Genomic DNA, 17,628 nt, shown 5'->3' on the forward strand with positions numbered 1-17,628 from the left:
CAGTCTTGTGGCCACTGCTGAGTTTTCCAAACTTGCTGGCATATTGAGTGCAGCACTTTCACAGCATCATCTTTCAGGATTTGAAATAGCTGAACTGGAATTATGGTCTAAATTGAAAGTCCCTTTAGAACAAAAGAAACACCAAATGCAGGAGTTAGAAAAGGGGACTTCACAATAAAAATTCAGTCTCCTTATGCAGGGAGACAATATATCATTTGCTCAGCAGAAAACTGGATGACATAACAAATCCTCTTTTCTTCCAGCGTTGGAAGTGCTGGTGTACCATGAGACAATTTTGCAACTCTTTATGCATCTTTAAGCATTTTGGTCCATGCACAACAAGGAAAGTCATGCAGAGCTGTTGTTACAGTGGCTGACAGTGAACTAGAAGTTTAAAAGGGTACCAAAAAAATTCCCTCTCACACTTTGTACATAGATTTAATTGTTTAAATTCATTGCATGAATCATCTGTGCTCATTATAGAAAAATCAGAAGTTTCAGACTGAAAGAGGAACAGAAAGAGTATCCATACTTCATAATTTTATCCTTCCAGAGAAAACCACTAGTAACACTTCGGCATGTGTCTTTCTGAATCCTTCCTATGCATTTGTTTGTAATATATTACTTTCCTAGAAAATGGGATCCGTCTGAATTTACATAAAAGTTTTATAAAGATTGCAACCAGGAAAGGAGTAACAGCTTAAATTTTGAAGAAAACTGGAAGCCAAGTAGTGCCACTGTGGTATGTCTCTGACAATTCCACCTTCTGACAGAAGAGGAAAACTTCTTACTAGCTGATAAATTTCCCTTGATGAAACGTAACATGATTCTGCGGGTCCTTGACTTTACCAAGCTCTCCGATTTCACTGCTCTGTGTGGGTCTCTGTTACATTCTAGGTGGTCTTGCTTTACTTTGTGTTCTGATATGGTCATAAACTACTTGAAGTCAAAGACTCCATCTCCCATCCCTGCCTCTGGGGTCATCAAGGGCTTACTGAATGAATGAAGGAACCAGTACATGAACAATTACCGGCATTTGTCAAGAGCACGTTGTGTGCCAGGCACTGGTCTGAGTGCTTCTTGTGGGTTAGCTTGTTTATTGGATCCTCAAACGACCCTTTGTGGTTGCATGAATGCCTGATAACGGTAGGCTTCAAGCTTTGTGTCTGATTATCACTGTTGGAAGGCATACAATCGTAGACTCGGAATTCTGGACCTGCTAAGTAACTTAGGGATCATGTTATTTACAGCCGAGGATACGCAGGCACAGGGATTAAGAGGACTGTCTGGTGTGACATAGCTGCTTCGCTGGAGGGCGGGGTGAGAATGCATGTCTCCCCGAGCCCCAGGCTAGTCTCCTCTTGCTGGATAGAACTCTGCTCTCCCTAGCGTGCCCTGTAGTTAGGTTCTCTTCCCTGGAGGACATTAACATCAATAGATGTCAGCATTGTGTGTTCGTATTTATTTATTTATATTCGTATTAATTAAATTGTATTAAAAACACATAAGTCATATTAAGAAATGTTAAACTTCTTTCTCATTGGAGCTCATTGTTAAACACCAAAGACACCTCGTATACTTCAGGAAACTAGCATGTTTAAGGCCATGCAAACACCTTTTCTTAGCATTGCTAGGGTCACAGTGAACTTCCTGTGTGTGTTCATAGGCGTCAGTTACCTGTCTGTCCCCAGCTAGTGTTCTTCAATTCCCTCGGATGCCCCAAGGCCAGAAGCCCTTGTTGTCTTTCCCTTTTTGCTTTGCGTTTGTGTGCGGAGCCAGTTTGTCTGCTGGGAGCTGAACCTACCTGTTCCTACCTCATTGCTTCATCACTGAGCTCTCGTTTTAGGCTTCGGCTAAAAACAGATCCTCTTCTCCCTTGTGTATATCTTGTCATTTCTGTCTCTCCTTGCTCTTGGTTATATTCGGCACGCTGTTATTTAACTCTGCAGAACACCTTGGCACAGAGCTTGAGCCCAGGGTCTGTCTGTGCCATGGGGGCTGCATTAAATCATTAAGTGACAGCGTGTCTTTCTTTCTTGGCCATGGGGAGGGAGACATCTTCATTCATTCAACAACTTTATTGAGTGCTTAGTGACTGTCAGGCACAGTTCTAGGTTCTGGGATAATAGATTTACCCGAAACAGATGAATAGTGGGGGCAGGGGGGACAATGTAGTAAACCAAACATCTAATCAGTGTGTAATAAATATGTCAGGTGGTGAGAAGTACTAAGGAGACATGTAAAGCAAGGAAAAGGGAGAGTGATGGGGGGAGAGTGCTGGTTTGGGGAGGGTACCTTGAAAAGGGGCATCAGAACAGAGACATGGAGGAGGGAGCCAACAGGATGTCTGGGGAAGAGGCATCTCTCCAGGAAATGCAGCAAGTGCCAAAGCTCTCAAGGCAGGAGCAAGCGTGGTCGGTCTAGGGAGCAGCGAGGAGACATGGTGGCCAGGTAGAGTGAGGTGAGGGAGCGTGGTAGGGGGATGAGCTCAGAGTAGCAGAGGGTCAGCTCCTACCACATGTGGCCTCATGAATCATCATTACAACTTGGCCTTTTGCTCTGAGGGGAGAAGCCATTAGAGCATGCTGAGCCGTGAACTGCAGGATCCGAGTTGTGTTTCTCAGAATCGATTACTCCGGTTGCTCTCTGGAACAGAGTTGGGGGTGGGGTAGGGGGTAGAGGGGGCAAGAAGCAGGTGTCCAGGTAGGAGGCAGAGGGAGCCGTTGGGGGGTAGGTGTAGGGTCTGCCACACAGTAAGGAAAGTGCGGGTGGGAAATGATCAGAGGCTGGGCGTATCCCGCAGGCAGACAGGATGGATTCGCCAGAGAGGTGAACGTGGAGTGTGGGGGAGAGAGAGGCGGCCAGGAAGTCTCCAGGGTTCTGGCCTGAGCATCGGAAAAGTCAGGCTTGCCCCTTTCTGAGGCAGGAGAGGCGGAGGGAAGACCACGATGGTACCCAGTTCCATTGCAGCAAGGAGTGTCTGCAGACTTCCACTGAGTCCACTCCTGCAGCCACTCAGCCCATCACGCCACCGCAGCTGGTTTTTATCAGAGCCCGTATGGTTCAGCCAGTTCCCAGTCATCCCCCATGGACCCCGTCACCAGCACCAGCGTCGTCCTTTACGCCCCGGTCCTCAGCGCCTTCCTCCCCAGCACCCCACCCTCCTCCTTCCCCAGTCTTCCCATTGCAAAAGGGGCATCTCCACCCTTCCAGGAGTGAGCACATGCCCTTCACCCTGCAGCCTGGAGCGAAAAGCATCAAGACAGGTGTTAGAAAGGAGTCCAGTTTTCCTCTTTTATCCAGTGACTCTTCAGGGAGTCCATGTTCCTAAATATGCCTGAGAGTTGCCCTGGCCAGACTCTTCGCGGGTCCTTGACAGAGCCCTCGTCTCTAGTAGGATTTTATCACCTATAGAAGAGGACGAGGTGCTGTGGATGTCACTTCTCGGTTATTTGCCCTAATGTGAGAACAGAGCCAGACCAGAACCGTAGGGAGCAGAGCCAGACCAACAGCTGATACCCAAGTCACTCACCCCGTGAGTGACATGACGGCGTCCAGATAATGCAAAGGTGTGCATGTTGTTTGGAATAGTGAGGGGCGTGAGATGCTTGAGGAAACCACATGAAGCAGATTTTCTCTTGCCAGCAAGCTCAGCCAGCCCTGAGTCAAGGTCATACAGCCACGTCTATCTTAAAGGATGTTTTCATCTCTAACTTTTGTGAGCACCGTCGTGTTTTCCAAAAGGAAACATATTTCACTTGACCTTAACTAGGAGAACTTGCTGCATCCTCTTGTTTCAAACTTTATTGCAATGTGTTTGTGTGTGTAATATTTTTTTTTTTAACTTTCCCAGAGAGAAGATTGGCCCATGCACAAGCTGGAATGTTCTCCCATGGTTGTTTTTGGGGAAAACTGGAATCCCTCTGAGACTGTAAGGTTGACAGCAAGGATTCTGGCCAAACAGGTGAGGAATTGGGATCAGGTTCAAATGTGTTTAATTTTTTTCTTTGAGGTCAGAAAGATGAGTGAGGGACCCGTGGTGATCATCTCTCGCTCAGCATTCTGGGACCGCATTTCCCATCACTTATCACGGAGATAAGTGCAAGGCTCCGGGAGTGAGCTGGCTTGTCTGCCTTGTGCAGCTAGGATGTCACTCATGCCAGGCCAGGGACGTAGCCACTGCTTTGTTTTCTTAGCAAACCTATGAGATAGGTTTGCATAGAAAAGTATGGCTTCTCAGGGCATGAAAACCTGAGTGACGGTAATGAGAGCGTCCTAGGGAACCAGACTGGCCTTCAAAGCTTTGGGAGGTCCTCTCTTTCCTTCTGTTACAGCATGCACCCCTGTTGCCGCCTCCCCTCGCCCCCTGTCCTGGGCTGGCTCCTGCTCTTCCCTGTCCCCATACTTGCCCCCCTTGGTGGGCAGGGAACGGGGTGAGACAACCAGCATGGAGCCTGCCGGGAGAGGAACAAGAGGAGTGGAAAAGTAAAAATCAAGGCCAGAAGGTGGGGTGGGAACGATGTGGCCATCAACAGTTTCCTCCAAAGATGAAGCCAGGGCTGGCTGTCCTGACCCCTTTTTGGCTCAGTCCCGTACTGGTTGCATGATAGTAAGACGCCTGATCTTGACAGGACCAGCTTAAATGGAGGGGAGGAAAATGCCACAGGACGTGTCCTTGTGACACAGTGAAATGGGCTGCACGGAGCTTAGAAGGCGAATGTCCGCAAAGCTGCTTGCCACTGATAAGCTGCGGGCAGGGCCTCTGTACTGGAAATCTTAAAAGCTGAAATTTCATCTGCCTCTTCTTTCTATCTTCCCTTACCACACCTCCCTCCATTTAAAACTTTCTGGGTTTTTCTTTTTTTTTTTTTGATCGAAATCACACGTGATCATAATGATCAACTCATATCTGTCCCCAGACCAAGTTAGGCTCCTCGACCTCGTAAACAGAAGTAGAACATTTCCAACCTCTGAGGTCATAGTTCCATTATGTTCAGCCTGGGTCAGGTGCTTGCTGAAATGCCAGTTCGCCTGCTCAGGGTAACCAGAGGCTCTCAAGGCTGGCCTGTAGAGTGGGACCGAAAAGTCAGAATTGTTTTCGCTGGAGGAGGTTAACTTTTGGTTCCTTGCTCACAGTTGTCTTTAAATATAGGCCGAGTACTTGGTCGGAAGGAAAGGGTAGGAGAAAATGGTGTGACTGGGTGAGTGTATGTGTGTGTGTGTTAGTTGCTCAGTTGTGTCCGACTCTTTGCAACCCCATGGACTGTAGTCGCACCAGGCTCCTCTGTCCCTGGGATTCTCCAGGCAAGAATACTGGAGTGGGTTGCCGTTTCCTTCATCAAGGGATCTTCCTGACTCAGGAATCAAACCTGGGTGTCATGCATTGCAGGCAGATTCTTTAGCGTCTGAGCCACCAAGGTGTCAGGGTAAATAAGCCATCAGATTCGATCCGTAAGCATCTTGCAAGGATTGAGTGACCAGCCTCCTGGTTCTCCCCCAACCCCATCTCCTGACATTATTGAAAGTGTAGTGGTTAAGAATTCAGAAGGAACTGGTGCCCTTTTGTGAATGAAAAGTTTTCCCAGGCAAAATGACTTACTAATCTTATAGAAATGGATCCTGTGAATGGGAAGATTTCCACTCCAAAAAAGAACTATTGAAATGTTTTGGCACCAGGAGGGTAGTCTGAAAGCTGTGATGAGTTTATACCAGTTTCATTCAACTGTTATTATAATTACTGCTACCACTAATAGTCTATTAAATGAAAAGTTACCTGGCCATCTTTTCATCTCTGTAGGACTTGATGATTAAAAAAACAGACCATTTGTATTCTAGTCACTTGCAAAGGATTCGGGGGGACAGGCTACCCAACTACCGAGGGGAAGCGTAACATGTTAACTAGGGAGGTGAGCACGCCTGGGTGGACCACCTGTATCCTCCAGTTGAATAGCCGATTACAAAGACACGGCCTTGGGCCAGCTCTTGAGCTCTGCGTTTGAACTCTTGTCAACACCAAGTTTATTCATGTTCTCAAAGCCTGACGGGTTTACTATTGTCAGCTCCTCTTGGGGTGTCTAGAACAAAGCCGGCAACACGTTTCAAGTGAATCTCGGCTCACGGATACAACTGAAAGTGTTCTTTTTGAAACGTGGAATTTGAGATCATTTTAGCCTATGCTTAAAGAAAGTGTAAAATGGATGGGGGGTTTGATTTTGTTCCTTTTTAGAAGGAGAGATAATAAATGGGATGGCTCATCTGTAGACTCGGTCCTTTTAAGTCAGGGCCCTAAAAAGTTGTTTTCTAGCCACTGTTCTTTCCCATAACAAGCATTTTTGAGCCTACTGTGTGCATAGCATTATCAGGGTGTTAGGAACGCAGCCGATGCTTTTAAAAGCTTTTCAAAAGAGTCCTTTGGGTTTGGACGTTGGGCAAATGCTCTCAGAGCCCAAATGGCAGGCTCCTTGGCTAGCTCTTTACTTCATTTAGAACTGTTGCTTTTTTCTTCATGTCGATGTAAGCGTGAAAGCACTATTTTTTGCACAAGTCGTTGCAATCTGTAACTGTGTGATTTCTTCCCCAATTACTAGAAAATCCACCCAGAGAGAACACCTTCAGAGAAATTGTTAGCCGTGAAGGAGTTTGAGTCACGTAAGTCTGTCTGTGACTGGCTGAGGAATTATTTCAGACACATGTTTTCTGTGGATTAGACAGGATTGAAAGAAGGAAGGGATAGCTGAGTTCTTCGTGGTGGTGGGGATTTTTTAGTTATGAGTTTTTATTTTGACTTGTGTGCTGTTTTGGAAAATGGACTATAACTTCCCCCCTCCCCCTCAGTTGACAGGCTTGCTAGGAAATAACTAAGGGGAAGTGGAAACTTGCAGGATGAATTATTACATCCTGAGCTATCTCTTGCTGGCTCTCCTGGCATGTTGAATATTTTTTGGATCTTTGCTGAATTGCAGTCCTGTACACAGCTGATATCCTTACTGAGGCATTAAATCAGGGGCTGTCCACTTTCTCCATCATGACACAGACTCTGGGGCCAATTGGGGGACCCTTGACTAGGCCAAGGCTGGTTATCAGTCACTGCCACTATTCCTGACCTCACTGTTAACGGTCAGTTGAAATTCTCTGTCCTGAGTGACTTCCATTTGTCAGAGGAAGAGAAGGAAGAAATGGCATGCTCTTTTTGCCCTAGGGCTTATCAGTTAGACTAAGGGAGGAGGGATAATATTTCCTGGGGGCTCCACGTGTTTTTTTTTTTTTTTCTTTCTCTTTATGCCACGGATAGTACTGAAAGGATGTATAGCTAGAGATCCAGAGTTTTCTACCTGCTGAATAATGGTTTGTTTATGCACAGATCTGGATAAATTAGACAATGAGAAGAGGGATTTGATTCAGAGTGACATCGCTGCTCTCCATCACTTTTACTCCAAGCACCTTGAGTTCCCCGACAACGACAGCCTAGTAGTGCTCTTTGCCCAGGTAAGCACGCGAGCGTAAGAGGACACTTCGTTTAGCCTTTCCCTGCCAGCGTCCCTCTCCCAGCGCATAGCTGGTGGAGACGAATGAAAGCAGAATGATGGCGTCTGCCTGATACAGTTCTTGACGTCTTGGTCCGTGTTTTGCCTAAGCTTGCTAGGTGACCTTGAGCAGATCCTGTCCTGTCTGTGCTGGCCCTCATTGATGGTGGAGCATAGGAAATCCACTCTCCTGTGCCTCCTGTTGCAGAAAGAGTTTATGAAAACAGAGTTGCCAGTGTCCCAGGAGTGTGGCAGACTGGAACATCTTTGGATAGGCAAGACCGTTTGAGATTCCTACATTCAATTTTACTCTTCTCTTAAACCTTCCCTTCTGATAGTAGTGGGTTGTGTTTTTTTTTTTCTTTACTCTTTCTTTTTTAATCTTTTTTTTTTTTTACTCTTACCAACACTGTGTTGATAAAGCAGAGGCAAATACAGATGGCCAGGAAGGACAGACATCACAGAGAGGAGCCTGAGTGGGTCTAGGTATAGTAGGTCTTTCCCGATGATTGCTAAGTAATCCTTTTTTAGACTAGAAGCCTAGGTTTACCAAAAGCAGATAGGATCAAAAAAAAAAAATTAGACTTGTAGACAAGAGCAACTTAAAGGTGCTAAGGAACTGACGACCAGCCTTTTGGAAAGGCTGAGGCTTGGCTGGACATGGCTAGGGCAGGAGAAGGCAGTGTGGTCGGCGCTCTTGGCTGGACACGTCTGGCCGCATCCTTCTTCCTGTTACTGTGAGGGTGGCGCTTCCTGGCATGACTTACCAGATCGGATTTCTCTCCCTATCATACCCTGTTTTCCCCTACAAGCCGAATGTGTAGTTGAAGGTGACCTTCGCAGAGGGAGAAATACTGGAATACTGTTCTGTGGGCACAAGTCGCTACATTCCCCTGCCTTCAGTGTCTAGACGGGAAAAAAAGCTCGGGTGGGTACTTACACACTGTCATCTTAGAATAGAGTGAGCATCACGTCAGTACTCTTTGAGTCACTAATTCCATTTTAGGACTCTGTCCGAAGGAAGTAGTCAGAGATTATGGACAGAAATTGACATGCAAATTGTTTACTGTGTGGTTCTTTTTAAAACCATGAAAACAGAAAGGGGAAAAAAAGAAAAGGAAATACATGTTATAAATGGTCAGCAGTAGTCATTTGGTAAATCATGGCTTAGATTTTTGATTAAAGTTTATGTGGCCATTATAAATTATATTTCAAAGAGCGAAGATGTGTAAAGCGCTGATGACATGACGTCAAGTGTAAAAGCAGGGGAAAAATGTGTAATATGAAAATTTATTTTGGTTAAAAACAAGTTTAAACGGAAGTTCACCATTAGTTATCTCATGAGTCGTGGAAAAGTTTTACTTTTGGGGGGTGATTTTCTGGATTTTCTACAGTGTGTATGTGTAACTTAAGAAAATAGTGAGAAAAAAAAAAAGAAAATAGTGAGAAGAAGAAAAGATGAAAAGCACCCATAGTTCTCCCACTTTAAAAACTGCTCCTGTGAAGAAAGAAGTGAGTCTTCACCACTGCACTGACCCACTTCATCCCCCAGCGAGAACTAGTGAGAACAGTTTGATGAGTTCCTTGATAGACTTTATGTTTATGTGGATATTTTTCTGTTATGTGACTGTCATAATCAGAAAAAAATGCTGTTCTCAGTAAAAGAGAAAATGGGTTCAAGTCATGAGTGTTAAATTGGACATAATGAAAAACTTTCCTGATTTTATTATATTTCATTCCTGAATTCATTCATTTCATTACATTATATTATCCTGGGATTACAGCATATTTCCCTACCCATGCTAAGGCAATGGATTTGGGTAACAGTACACAGTGGAGGAATTTACTTCTCTTATTACATTTTTAGAAAAACTGGATACATGACTTCTCTGGATTAGATGAGGCATGGTTTTGTGAGAAAGCAAGAGTGATGAAATAAACATAAGGTATCTTTTCACTTCCAGCAACAGAGTAGTGCATGCTAATGGGCCTTCTCAATGTTGACATAGGAGATATGGGACCATATTTACCAAAAATCAAGGCAGTTGATGTCACAGATCAGTTCAGTTCAGTTCAGTCGCTCAGTCATGTCCGACTCTTTGTGATCCCATGGACTGCGGCACACCAGGCTTCCCTGTCCATCACCAACTCCTGGAACTTGCTCAAACTGCATCCATCGAGTCGGTGATGCCATCCAACCATCTCATCCTCTGTCGTCCCCTCCTCCCGCTTTCAATCTTTCCCAGCATCAGGGTCTTTTCAAATAAGTCAGTTCTTCGCATCAGGTGTCCAGAGTAATGGAGTTTCAGCTTCAGCATCAGACCTTCCAATGAATATTCAGGACAGATTTCCTTTAGCATGGACTGGTTGGATCTCCTTGCAGTCCAAGGGACTCTCAAGAATCTTCTCCAACACCACAGTTCAAAAGCATCAGTTCTTCAGTGTTCAGCCTTCTTTATGGTTTAACTCTCACATGCATACATGACTACTGGAAAAACCGTAGTTTTGACTAGACGGACCTTTGTTGTCAAAAATAGAAGTGTTATATTTGTGCTGAAAGTGACTCAGAGTCCTTGAAATTTGGACTGACTCAGAGTATCCAGGAGATAAATACAGACACACACACACATATGTAAATATAGGTAGGTAGTTTTTTCAAAGGCTTTAATATTAATCAATATAACTGATGGAGGAAAGACTACTCGCTCCAGTATTCTGGCCTGGAGAATTCCATGGACTATATAGTTCATGGGGTTGCAAAGAGTCGGAGACGACTGAGCGACTTTGACTTTCATATTAATCAAATCATAATATCCACTCTGAGACGGTGTGAGTACACACCGATGTACATACACACGAACATTCATGTCTTTTCTCACATACAAATTTGAAAGGGGACATTCGGTATCCCCAAAGAAAACTCTGAAGCGCAAGTGGAAAGCGCTGTCCCAGACCCAGCCCCTCCGGCCCTGCTGCTCAGCACCCCGCTGCATGTCCACCCCTCTGGCTTTAGAGCCCTTTCCTCTCTGGTTCATGGGAGGCTGTTGTGGGTTAACTCGTGGCCCAGCAGCAGCTGGCAGCAGAAGGTGACTGCACTCCTTCGGCAGCGCCGAGGTGCATTTTAATCACCGGGAGCATATGCATGGTTGGGAAATGTATTTTTGGTGTGCAGCCTACATCTAGTCTAAATGCTAATTATGAGAAAAGCTTCAGCAAGGCACTTACGTCTGATTTGACTCAGGAAAAAAAAAAAGACGATGGCCTATGCATCTTTCTTAACAGGCAAGTTCACTTTTCTTCCCTAGGGATCTTTCAGAAGGGAGGGAAAGCTGGCAGGCAAATTGCTAGGCGATTAGGCTTGAACATCACCGCCAGCTCCCCGAGAGGGGCAGTGATGACACTTGGCTTCACAGGAGTCTTTCTTTGTGGTGAAGAAACGCACTCTCCCTCACAGTAAGGGGACAGGGGAGAGGGAATAAAGGGACCAGTGGGCGTGGACATTCAAGCCTGAAGGAATTTGGAATTACAAATGGTCCTTATAGAGATTACAAAGCAAAGGTGCATGTCTCGTACCCTCACCCCTCAGAGCTAGTCAGGAGCTGTCAGTCCCGAGATCCGTTGTGAAAATTGCTAAATTCTTACACGCCTTCTTCCACTTTGCAGAATTTGTTGTTGTCCTATGGGAACCAGACACGGCCAAGGCATGTTAGTATCCCAATCCGAGACTGGGTATACATCCCTCAGTACCTAGTCAGGTGCAGAACGCATAGTTCAGGCTTCAGTAAATTTTGTTGAATGAATGAAAATCCTGATTTACTCTTGACCCGATGTTGGTTGACGGTCCCTGGTGAATGATGGTTGGTGAATGTCCTGGTGACAGAAGAGGTTAGAGTACCTGAGGCCGGCACCAAACACAGCGTGCTGTGTTTTCTACATAAAAATGCGTGACACCTCAGGATTCCAAAGACTGTGTTTTGTTTTACTCACTGCAGTCCTCTCTTTGTATTGAAAATTTTAAGTACTGGTTGTAAATGTATCGAATGGTAAAAGCTATAAGTCAAACCCATCAGAGCCTTTACTTCTCTATGTACCAAGATTTCCAAGCCTTTGCCACCGGCCCTTTGCTTTTAAGTAAAATTGCAACCAGAAGAATCAGAGATCAGAACAATTTTAGAAGAAGCATGGTATAGTGAAAAGAAACACTTGTGTTTCTGACAGCCTCGCTATCAGAATGCCTAATTTGACTTTTGACTGCTTTTCTGCCACTTTCTACTTATATGGCCTTGAATTACTTAATCATTGACCTCCCTGGGCCTCAATTTCCCCATCTGTAAAATGGGGTAGTATTGTAGATTTAAGGGAGGGTCAATGTGCAGCACCCAGCCCAGTGCCTAGCCTGGACTAAGCGCTCAGCAAAGTAGTGTTTCAAAAAGCTCATCCCTTGGCCTGAAGCACAGCCGTGCTGTGTGTCTGGTGGGGAAGAGCCTGATTGCAGCTCACGGGGTGGAATCGTTCAGCATGCACGCTTCACAGACAGCCTCTTAGCAGCACAGGAGGAGCCGGGCTCTCAGCCTTTGCTGCTGGCTTTGGTTGAGTCATTGCCCTTCTCTGACCTTAGTTTCATCGTCTGAGAAGTAAAGGGACAGAGTTCCCTTCCAGCTGTGAAGTTGTAGGTCCAAATGAAAGACCCTCACCGAGTTGTCTCCCAGTGGCCTGGGTGTTCCTGGAGGGTGCAGATTTGGCCTGGTCTTCCTTCTTTGCAGAGCGCCCAGCATATAAGATTTCCTCGGTGAATGTGCAAAGAGTGAGTTTATGGAATAGCCTAAAATTGGAGATGTATAGTCTTCATCTTCAGCCCACCAGTTCTAAGCTTGGCTTCTAGAATGCTGAGAGTTGCCCTTGGTGATTTTCAGGGTAATACTTCTTGCCACAGATGAGCAGGTGGCCAGTGGTTGATGTGTCTGAGGCAGGAAGGGACATTCGCGGTGCCCTGGCTTCAGGGTCTTGGTCCCCCTGCCTCTCAAGGGGATGGACAGCAGTTAGATTAGCTGTGTAAAGCCTGTCAGATGTACCACCTCACCTTATGAGCGAGGTACCAGATTAAGTGGCTTCTTTTTTTAGCAGAAGAAGACTGAGTACAGAAGGGACACAGTGATGGGTTTAAGATCGCACACCAGACCTGGGGCATAACGGGTTAGAGTGCAGATGTCCTGACTGCCACGCAGCTCTGCAGACTTGAGTCCTTGGAGCCTTAGTGGTGCTTTGTGACCTTCAGCCAGCACGGGCAGGTGAACTGTCAGACTTGACATTCAGCTTGTATCTGTTTACACGTGAGACCGATCGGTGAGTAGTGTCTGAACGTAGGATACCTTGTTCAAAAGAAAGGTGTTCCAATCACTAAACCAAACATCTTCCCAGCTAAAGAGGTGATTTCTATCCAAAAAGAAGCTTTAGCTCATTTTTTTCCCTTTCTCTCTCTCCCCTTTCTCCCTGCAGGTTAACTGTAATGGCTTCACAATCGAAGATGAAGAACTTTCTCATTTGGGATCAGCAATATTTCCTGAGTAGGCCGAGTGTGACTTCATCTCTTTCCTTTTTACTTATTTAACACTGAATTTTTTTTTTTTTTAATTTCCAATAACCTCCCTAGCTGCATGTGGCAGACATGAGACTCTGAGTGAATTAAATCCCCTTTTTAATTCTGCCAGATTTCAAAATATTTCCCCTGCATTTAAGGATCTGAAGGTAGTAGTTAAGAGAACAGTTGCTTGTTAAGTCCTGCTAGGTAGAGAGCTGTTATTAAAGAATATTTCAGAGTGCACATAGAAGGAACAACCCAGGCCCTGCTGAGAAATTTGCTTTTTTGCATAGCTGTAGTTCTGGAAATCTTTGGGTTTCTCTCACTCAAAGGAAAACATTAATTGCTGGGAATTGACTGTAGAATACGTAGAGACTATATAAGCTTCTTCCCTATCTGTCGTTTTTTGAAATATACAGTATAGAAACAGCACATTTGGAGGGACAGTATGCTAAAGTAGTAAACGAGGGATAAATTTCAAAGACGTATAGGATTTTTTTTAACCTCAGGAATATACAAGTAATTCAAGAAAGGCCAGTCAGTTGACCAGTGGAGATCGTTACAGCTCTGACTTTAATGTTACAGCTCTGCCAAGCATGGCTTTGCTGTTATCTGTTTAATGGACAGGGTAGTCTCCTAATACATCAGTCCCAAACATCAAGCCCTGGCTTCACAGATGGAGCAAAGGAGCCCTTCCAGCACCCCCTGTCTGAGTCCATCCACACTGGAGATTAGTTTGGTCTAGAGTAATGTCGCTTAATATAAGCTACAGGCACCTCTGCCCCTAGGTTGGAGCAGTTGCAGGAAACCCTTAACACCCATGCATTGGCCGTGGATGGCACAGGAAGTCTGCACATCTGTCATGCCCAGCTCCGTGCATCATATGGGTCCAAAGGAGAAAACTCTGTTAGGGGCATGTCTCTTGAGAAGCTACACAGGCTTTCTTGAACCAGAGAAACAAACAGTGTATTCCCGTCATATTACTGTTTCTAAGGCCAAAATTGTCTGCATTTAGAATTCCGACAGTGAGGGAAGAAATGGTTTCAGGATAGGTTCTTTGGGACTTTTGCCCTTGAGAAAAGGAAGGAGAACAGCGAAAGGTGACTAGACCCCTTTAGACGGCTTGCGTTGATACTTCAGCCCTGAAATGAACCCTAGAATGTCTGCTCTTGTATCTGAAAGAGCGAAAGCCAGCTCAGCGTGGTGGCGTGTGAGGCTTCACCCCAGCGGCTGCCACGAGAACACGGCACCAGAACATGAGTTAGGTCAGGTCTTCTGCCTTCGGGCAGCTCCCCTGCCTTCGTGAGAAAGATAGCCAGCGGTCTATTTTGAGCTTGGTTACTTAATACTTCTTCCCTGGTGGCTCAGAGGTAAAGAATCCACCTGCCAATGTAGGAGTTTGATCCCTGGGTCAGAAAAATCCCCTGGAAAAGGAAAGGGCAACCACTCCAGTATTCTTGCCTGGGAAATCCCATGGGCAGAGGAGCCCTGTAGGCTGCAGTCAGACACGACTGAGCGACTGAAACATCAACAGCAAAGTGTTGAGAACAGTGTCTGGGGCATTTGTTTATTTCCTAGGGCCTGATTCCCTGTGCATGACTTGCCAGGGAGCCAGGTGGGCCAGAAAGGAGGGTGGAGATGACCCTTCCCGCAGACAAGACAGGAAACCCCTGCATGTCCGGCCCCAGGCCAGCCACACCCTTCACCGAGACTTCTAGCAGTGGCTTCCCCAGACACAGCAACCTGGGGCGGTTCTTCTGCACCATTTCCAACCTCTTGTTTTTTTTTATCTTCACGGAGCAAACAGGAGAGCGGGTTCTGGTCGTGGAGGGTTCAGGCAGGTGACCCCAGTCACCAGAGCCACTGTGCACGTGGATCTGAGTGCCCCTCTGAGTCCCAGTTTCCAGTTTTAATTGAGCGGGGGGGGGAATTCCTTTTGCTGAGAATCATATCAACATTGTGATTTCAAAGGCAGCGTTTTCAGAGATCAAGCACTCTTCCCCTGTAGTTTAGAAATTTCTGTTCTCAGAACTTTGACCTTGATATAACCAGAAGCTCAAAGCCCTCGTGTAGGCGACTGTCTGTTCCCACCGTCCCTTGTAAAGCGAGCCGCGAGCAGCAGGAGCGACCAGTGGCCCAGTTTTCCGGATGAGGAGATGGAGGTTGCAGCGAGTCAGACGGGCCCCTCTAGGTCTCTCGGGGGATCCCACACCCTCTCGGGAAGCCGGCGTCTCCCACGGTGGCGATTTCTCAACATCTGAAGACAGCATGTTAGAAATCAGCCTCTGATATAAAACCTGCTTGGCAAAGCCAGCCTGTTTGTCTTGCACAGTGTCCGGTGGAGGAGCAGTTCACTGGGGGTGTTGAGTTTTGAGTCCTGCATCTAACAGGAAGGCATTTGTTGTTGTCACTCTTTATTATGTGGGGTTTTTTTGTGTGTGTGTGCTTTGTTTTTGGCTTAGATATCACTGTTTGGCATTGCAGATTTCACTTTTCAGTATTGTTCCAATTTAAGATGTTAGATCTTGTTATAAATGCATGCAGAACAACCTCTTAGACCCTGATGGCCAGCTCTTAGTCGTTTTTTGTTGTTGTTGTTGTTTTTAATGTCCTGCAAAGACGCAGTTTCCATAACTTAGCAAGTAAGTGGCCAAGGAGTTACTGAACAGTCCGTCTGCCTTCCTGAGAATGTTGGGTTTTCTCTTCTGATTGACAGTGTTGCACTGATGAATCATAGTTGTTGCCCCAATGTCATTGTGACCTACAAGGGGACCCTGGCCGAAGTCAGAGCCGTGCAGGAAATCCACCCGGGAGAGGAGGTGAGTGTGTGGCTGAGGGTGGCTGTGGCGGTGGGTACCGTCCTCGGGTCCTCCGGGTTCAGGATCAGACCTGTGGTGTGGCGTCCACACTTTCCGCTCCCTTTGGGTGCTCACCATGTCCATCTGCGAAAGTGTTAGTCGCTCAGTTTTGTCTGACTCTTTGCGATTCCATGGACTGTAGCCCACCAGGCTCCTCTGTCCATGGCATTCTCTACCAAGAATACTGGAATCGGTTGTCATGCCCTTCTCCAAGGGATCTTCCCCACCCAGGGATTGAACCCAGATGTCTCTTACATCTCCTGCATTGGCAGTTGGGTTCTTTACCACTAGCACCACCTGGGAAGCTGTGGCCAAGGAAAAAAAGAAAAAAAACAAGGAAGATTAAATCAAATAAAGTTCCTCACAAAGATTTACAGAGATTTATAGAGAAACGAGACTGCCAAAATGACCAAGATGAAATCTTAGAGGCACTGAGTTCCCATTTCCAAATAATGGAATTTACTTTTGATTCATGAATTTCGGCCTGTTTTCCTTCCCCCCAAAGAGCAAAGCAACCCAGCAGTAGCTAACGAGTTACAGCTCCAGATGACACATGGTGCGTTCACATCACATCCCCTGCACATCTGCCCTTGGGACAGTTCCCTTCCTGGGGATGGAATTCAGATGGGGTGGGAGAGGCAGTCTGTGGCCAGGGCCACCACGAGCTTCGCTCCCCAGCCTGGGGGTAGGGGGCGAGCCTGCTCAGCGATTCCCTTCTCCTGTCCCGTGCCGTGTGGTTCCACGACCACCACGTCAGGTGTCTCCCCTTGAGAACGCTGACCAGCCCTTACCAGATGTATGTTATACGTTCTTAAATCCTGATGTCCATAGCAAGACACTTGAATTTTTAGGCAATGTAATCACTTTAAATAATCTGGGTTGGGAAGATCCCCTGGAGAAGGCAACGGCTACCCACTCCAGTATTCTTGCCTGGAGAATTCCATGGACCAAGGAGCCTGACTGGGCAACAGTCCATGGGGCCACAAAGAGATGGACATGACTGAGTGACTAACACTACCGCTATTTTTTTAAGTTATATGTCTGGATATTTAGAATCTTTTCAATATGATTAGTGTGGCAAAATGATCAAAGCCTCCATTTCTCTGGGTGGTGTTCAATAAGCCACAGCTGAACTGGGACCCCAGGTCCCATGTACAGATCAGACTTGCTGTCCTGTGGGAAATGGATCTTGCAGGGGGCACCCTGTTGGGGATCAGGGTGTCTCAGTTTCTGAATGTCTTGAGGAGGCTGCCCTAGCTTCTCTTGTTAAAACAGCCAACGCCCGTCAGCCAGAACCTAAGTCCCCGGGCCCCCAGCTCATGGACTGCCTGGAGCACGTTGTCACCTGCCTGGCTGTGTCTGGACCACGAGCAGTGATGCTGAGCGGCCTCTGTCGCCCTCTTCTGGGCCCTTCTGTCTGTTGCACCCCGTGCCCATCAGTCATTTCGAAGCGCTGAGGTGGGCTCTGGCCACCGGGCAGGACAGGCCTCCTTCCTGTGGTTTTGCCCTCCTGCTGTAACCCATCAGAAATTCACCCTCCGCCTTTAGGGGGAAGTTGCTGCTTTGGGGGTGACCTGCCCTTCAGAGGGGAGGAAGCCATTTGCTGGGGTGTCCGATGAGCCAGGGGTCTCCGTTTCTGCCCTCTGGGCTGGGGAGCGCTCAGGGCACC

At 46.6% G+C, this 17,628-nt stretch overlaps 1 protein-coding gene across 1 annotated transcript in view; it reads left to right on the forward strand.

Moving 5' to 3' along the window:
- SMYD2 (SET and MYND domain containing 2) overlaps positions 1 to 17,628 on the forward strand; it is a 58,735-nt gene that overhangs the window by 32,049 nt on the left and 9,058 nt on the right. The window contains exons 6-10 of the mRNA XM_010853125.1: positions 3,854 to 3,964; positions 6,588 to 6,648; positions 7,361 to 7,485; positions 13,020 to 13,087; positions 15,818 to 15,920. Coding sequence (XP_010851427.1) covers positions 3,854 to 3,964; positions 6,588 to 6,648; positions 7,361 to 7,485; positions 13,020 to 13,087; positions 15,818 to 15,920 — 468 coding nt within the window. The remainder of the gene's footprint in view (positions 1 to 3,853; positions 3,965 to 6,587; positions 6,649 to 7,360; positions 7,486 to 13,019; positions 13,088 to 15,817; positions 15,921 to 17,628) is intronic.

The sequence above is a fragment of the Bison bison genome, unplaced genomic scaffold (genome assembly GCF_000754665.1).
Source record: "Bison bison bison isolate TAMUID 2011002044 unplaced genomic scaffold, Bison_UMD1.0 scf7180017864322, whole genome shotgun sequence".
Taxonomy (NCBI): Eukaryota; Metazoa; Chordata; class Mammalia; order Artiodactyla; family Bovidae; genus Bison; species Bison bison.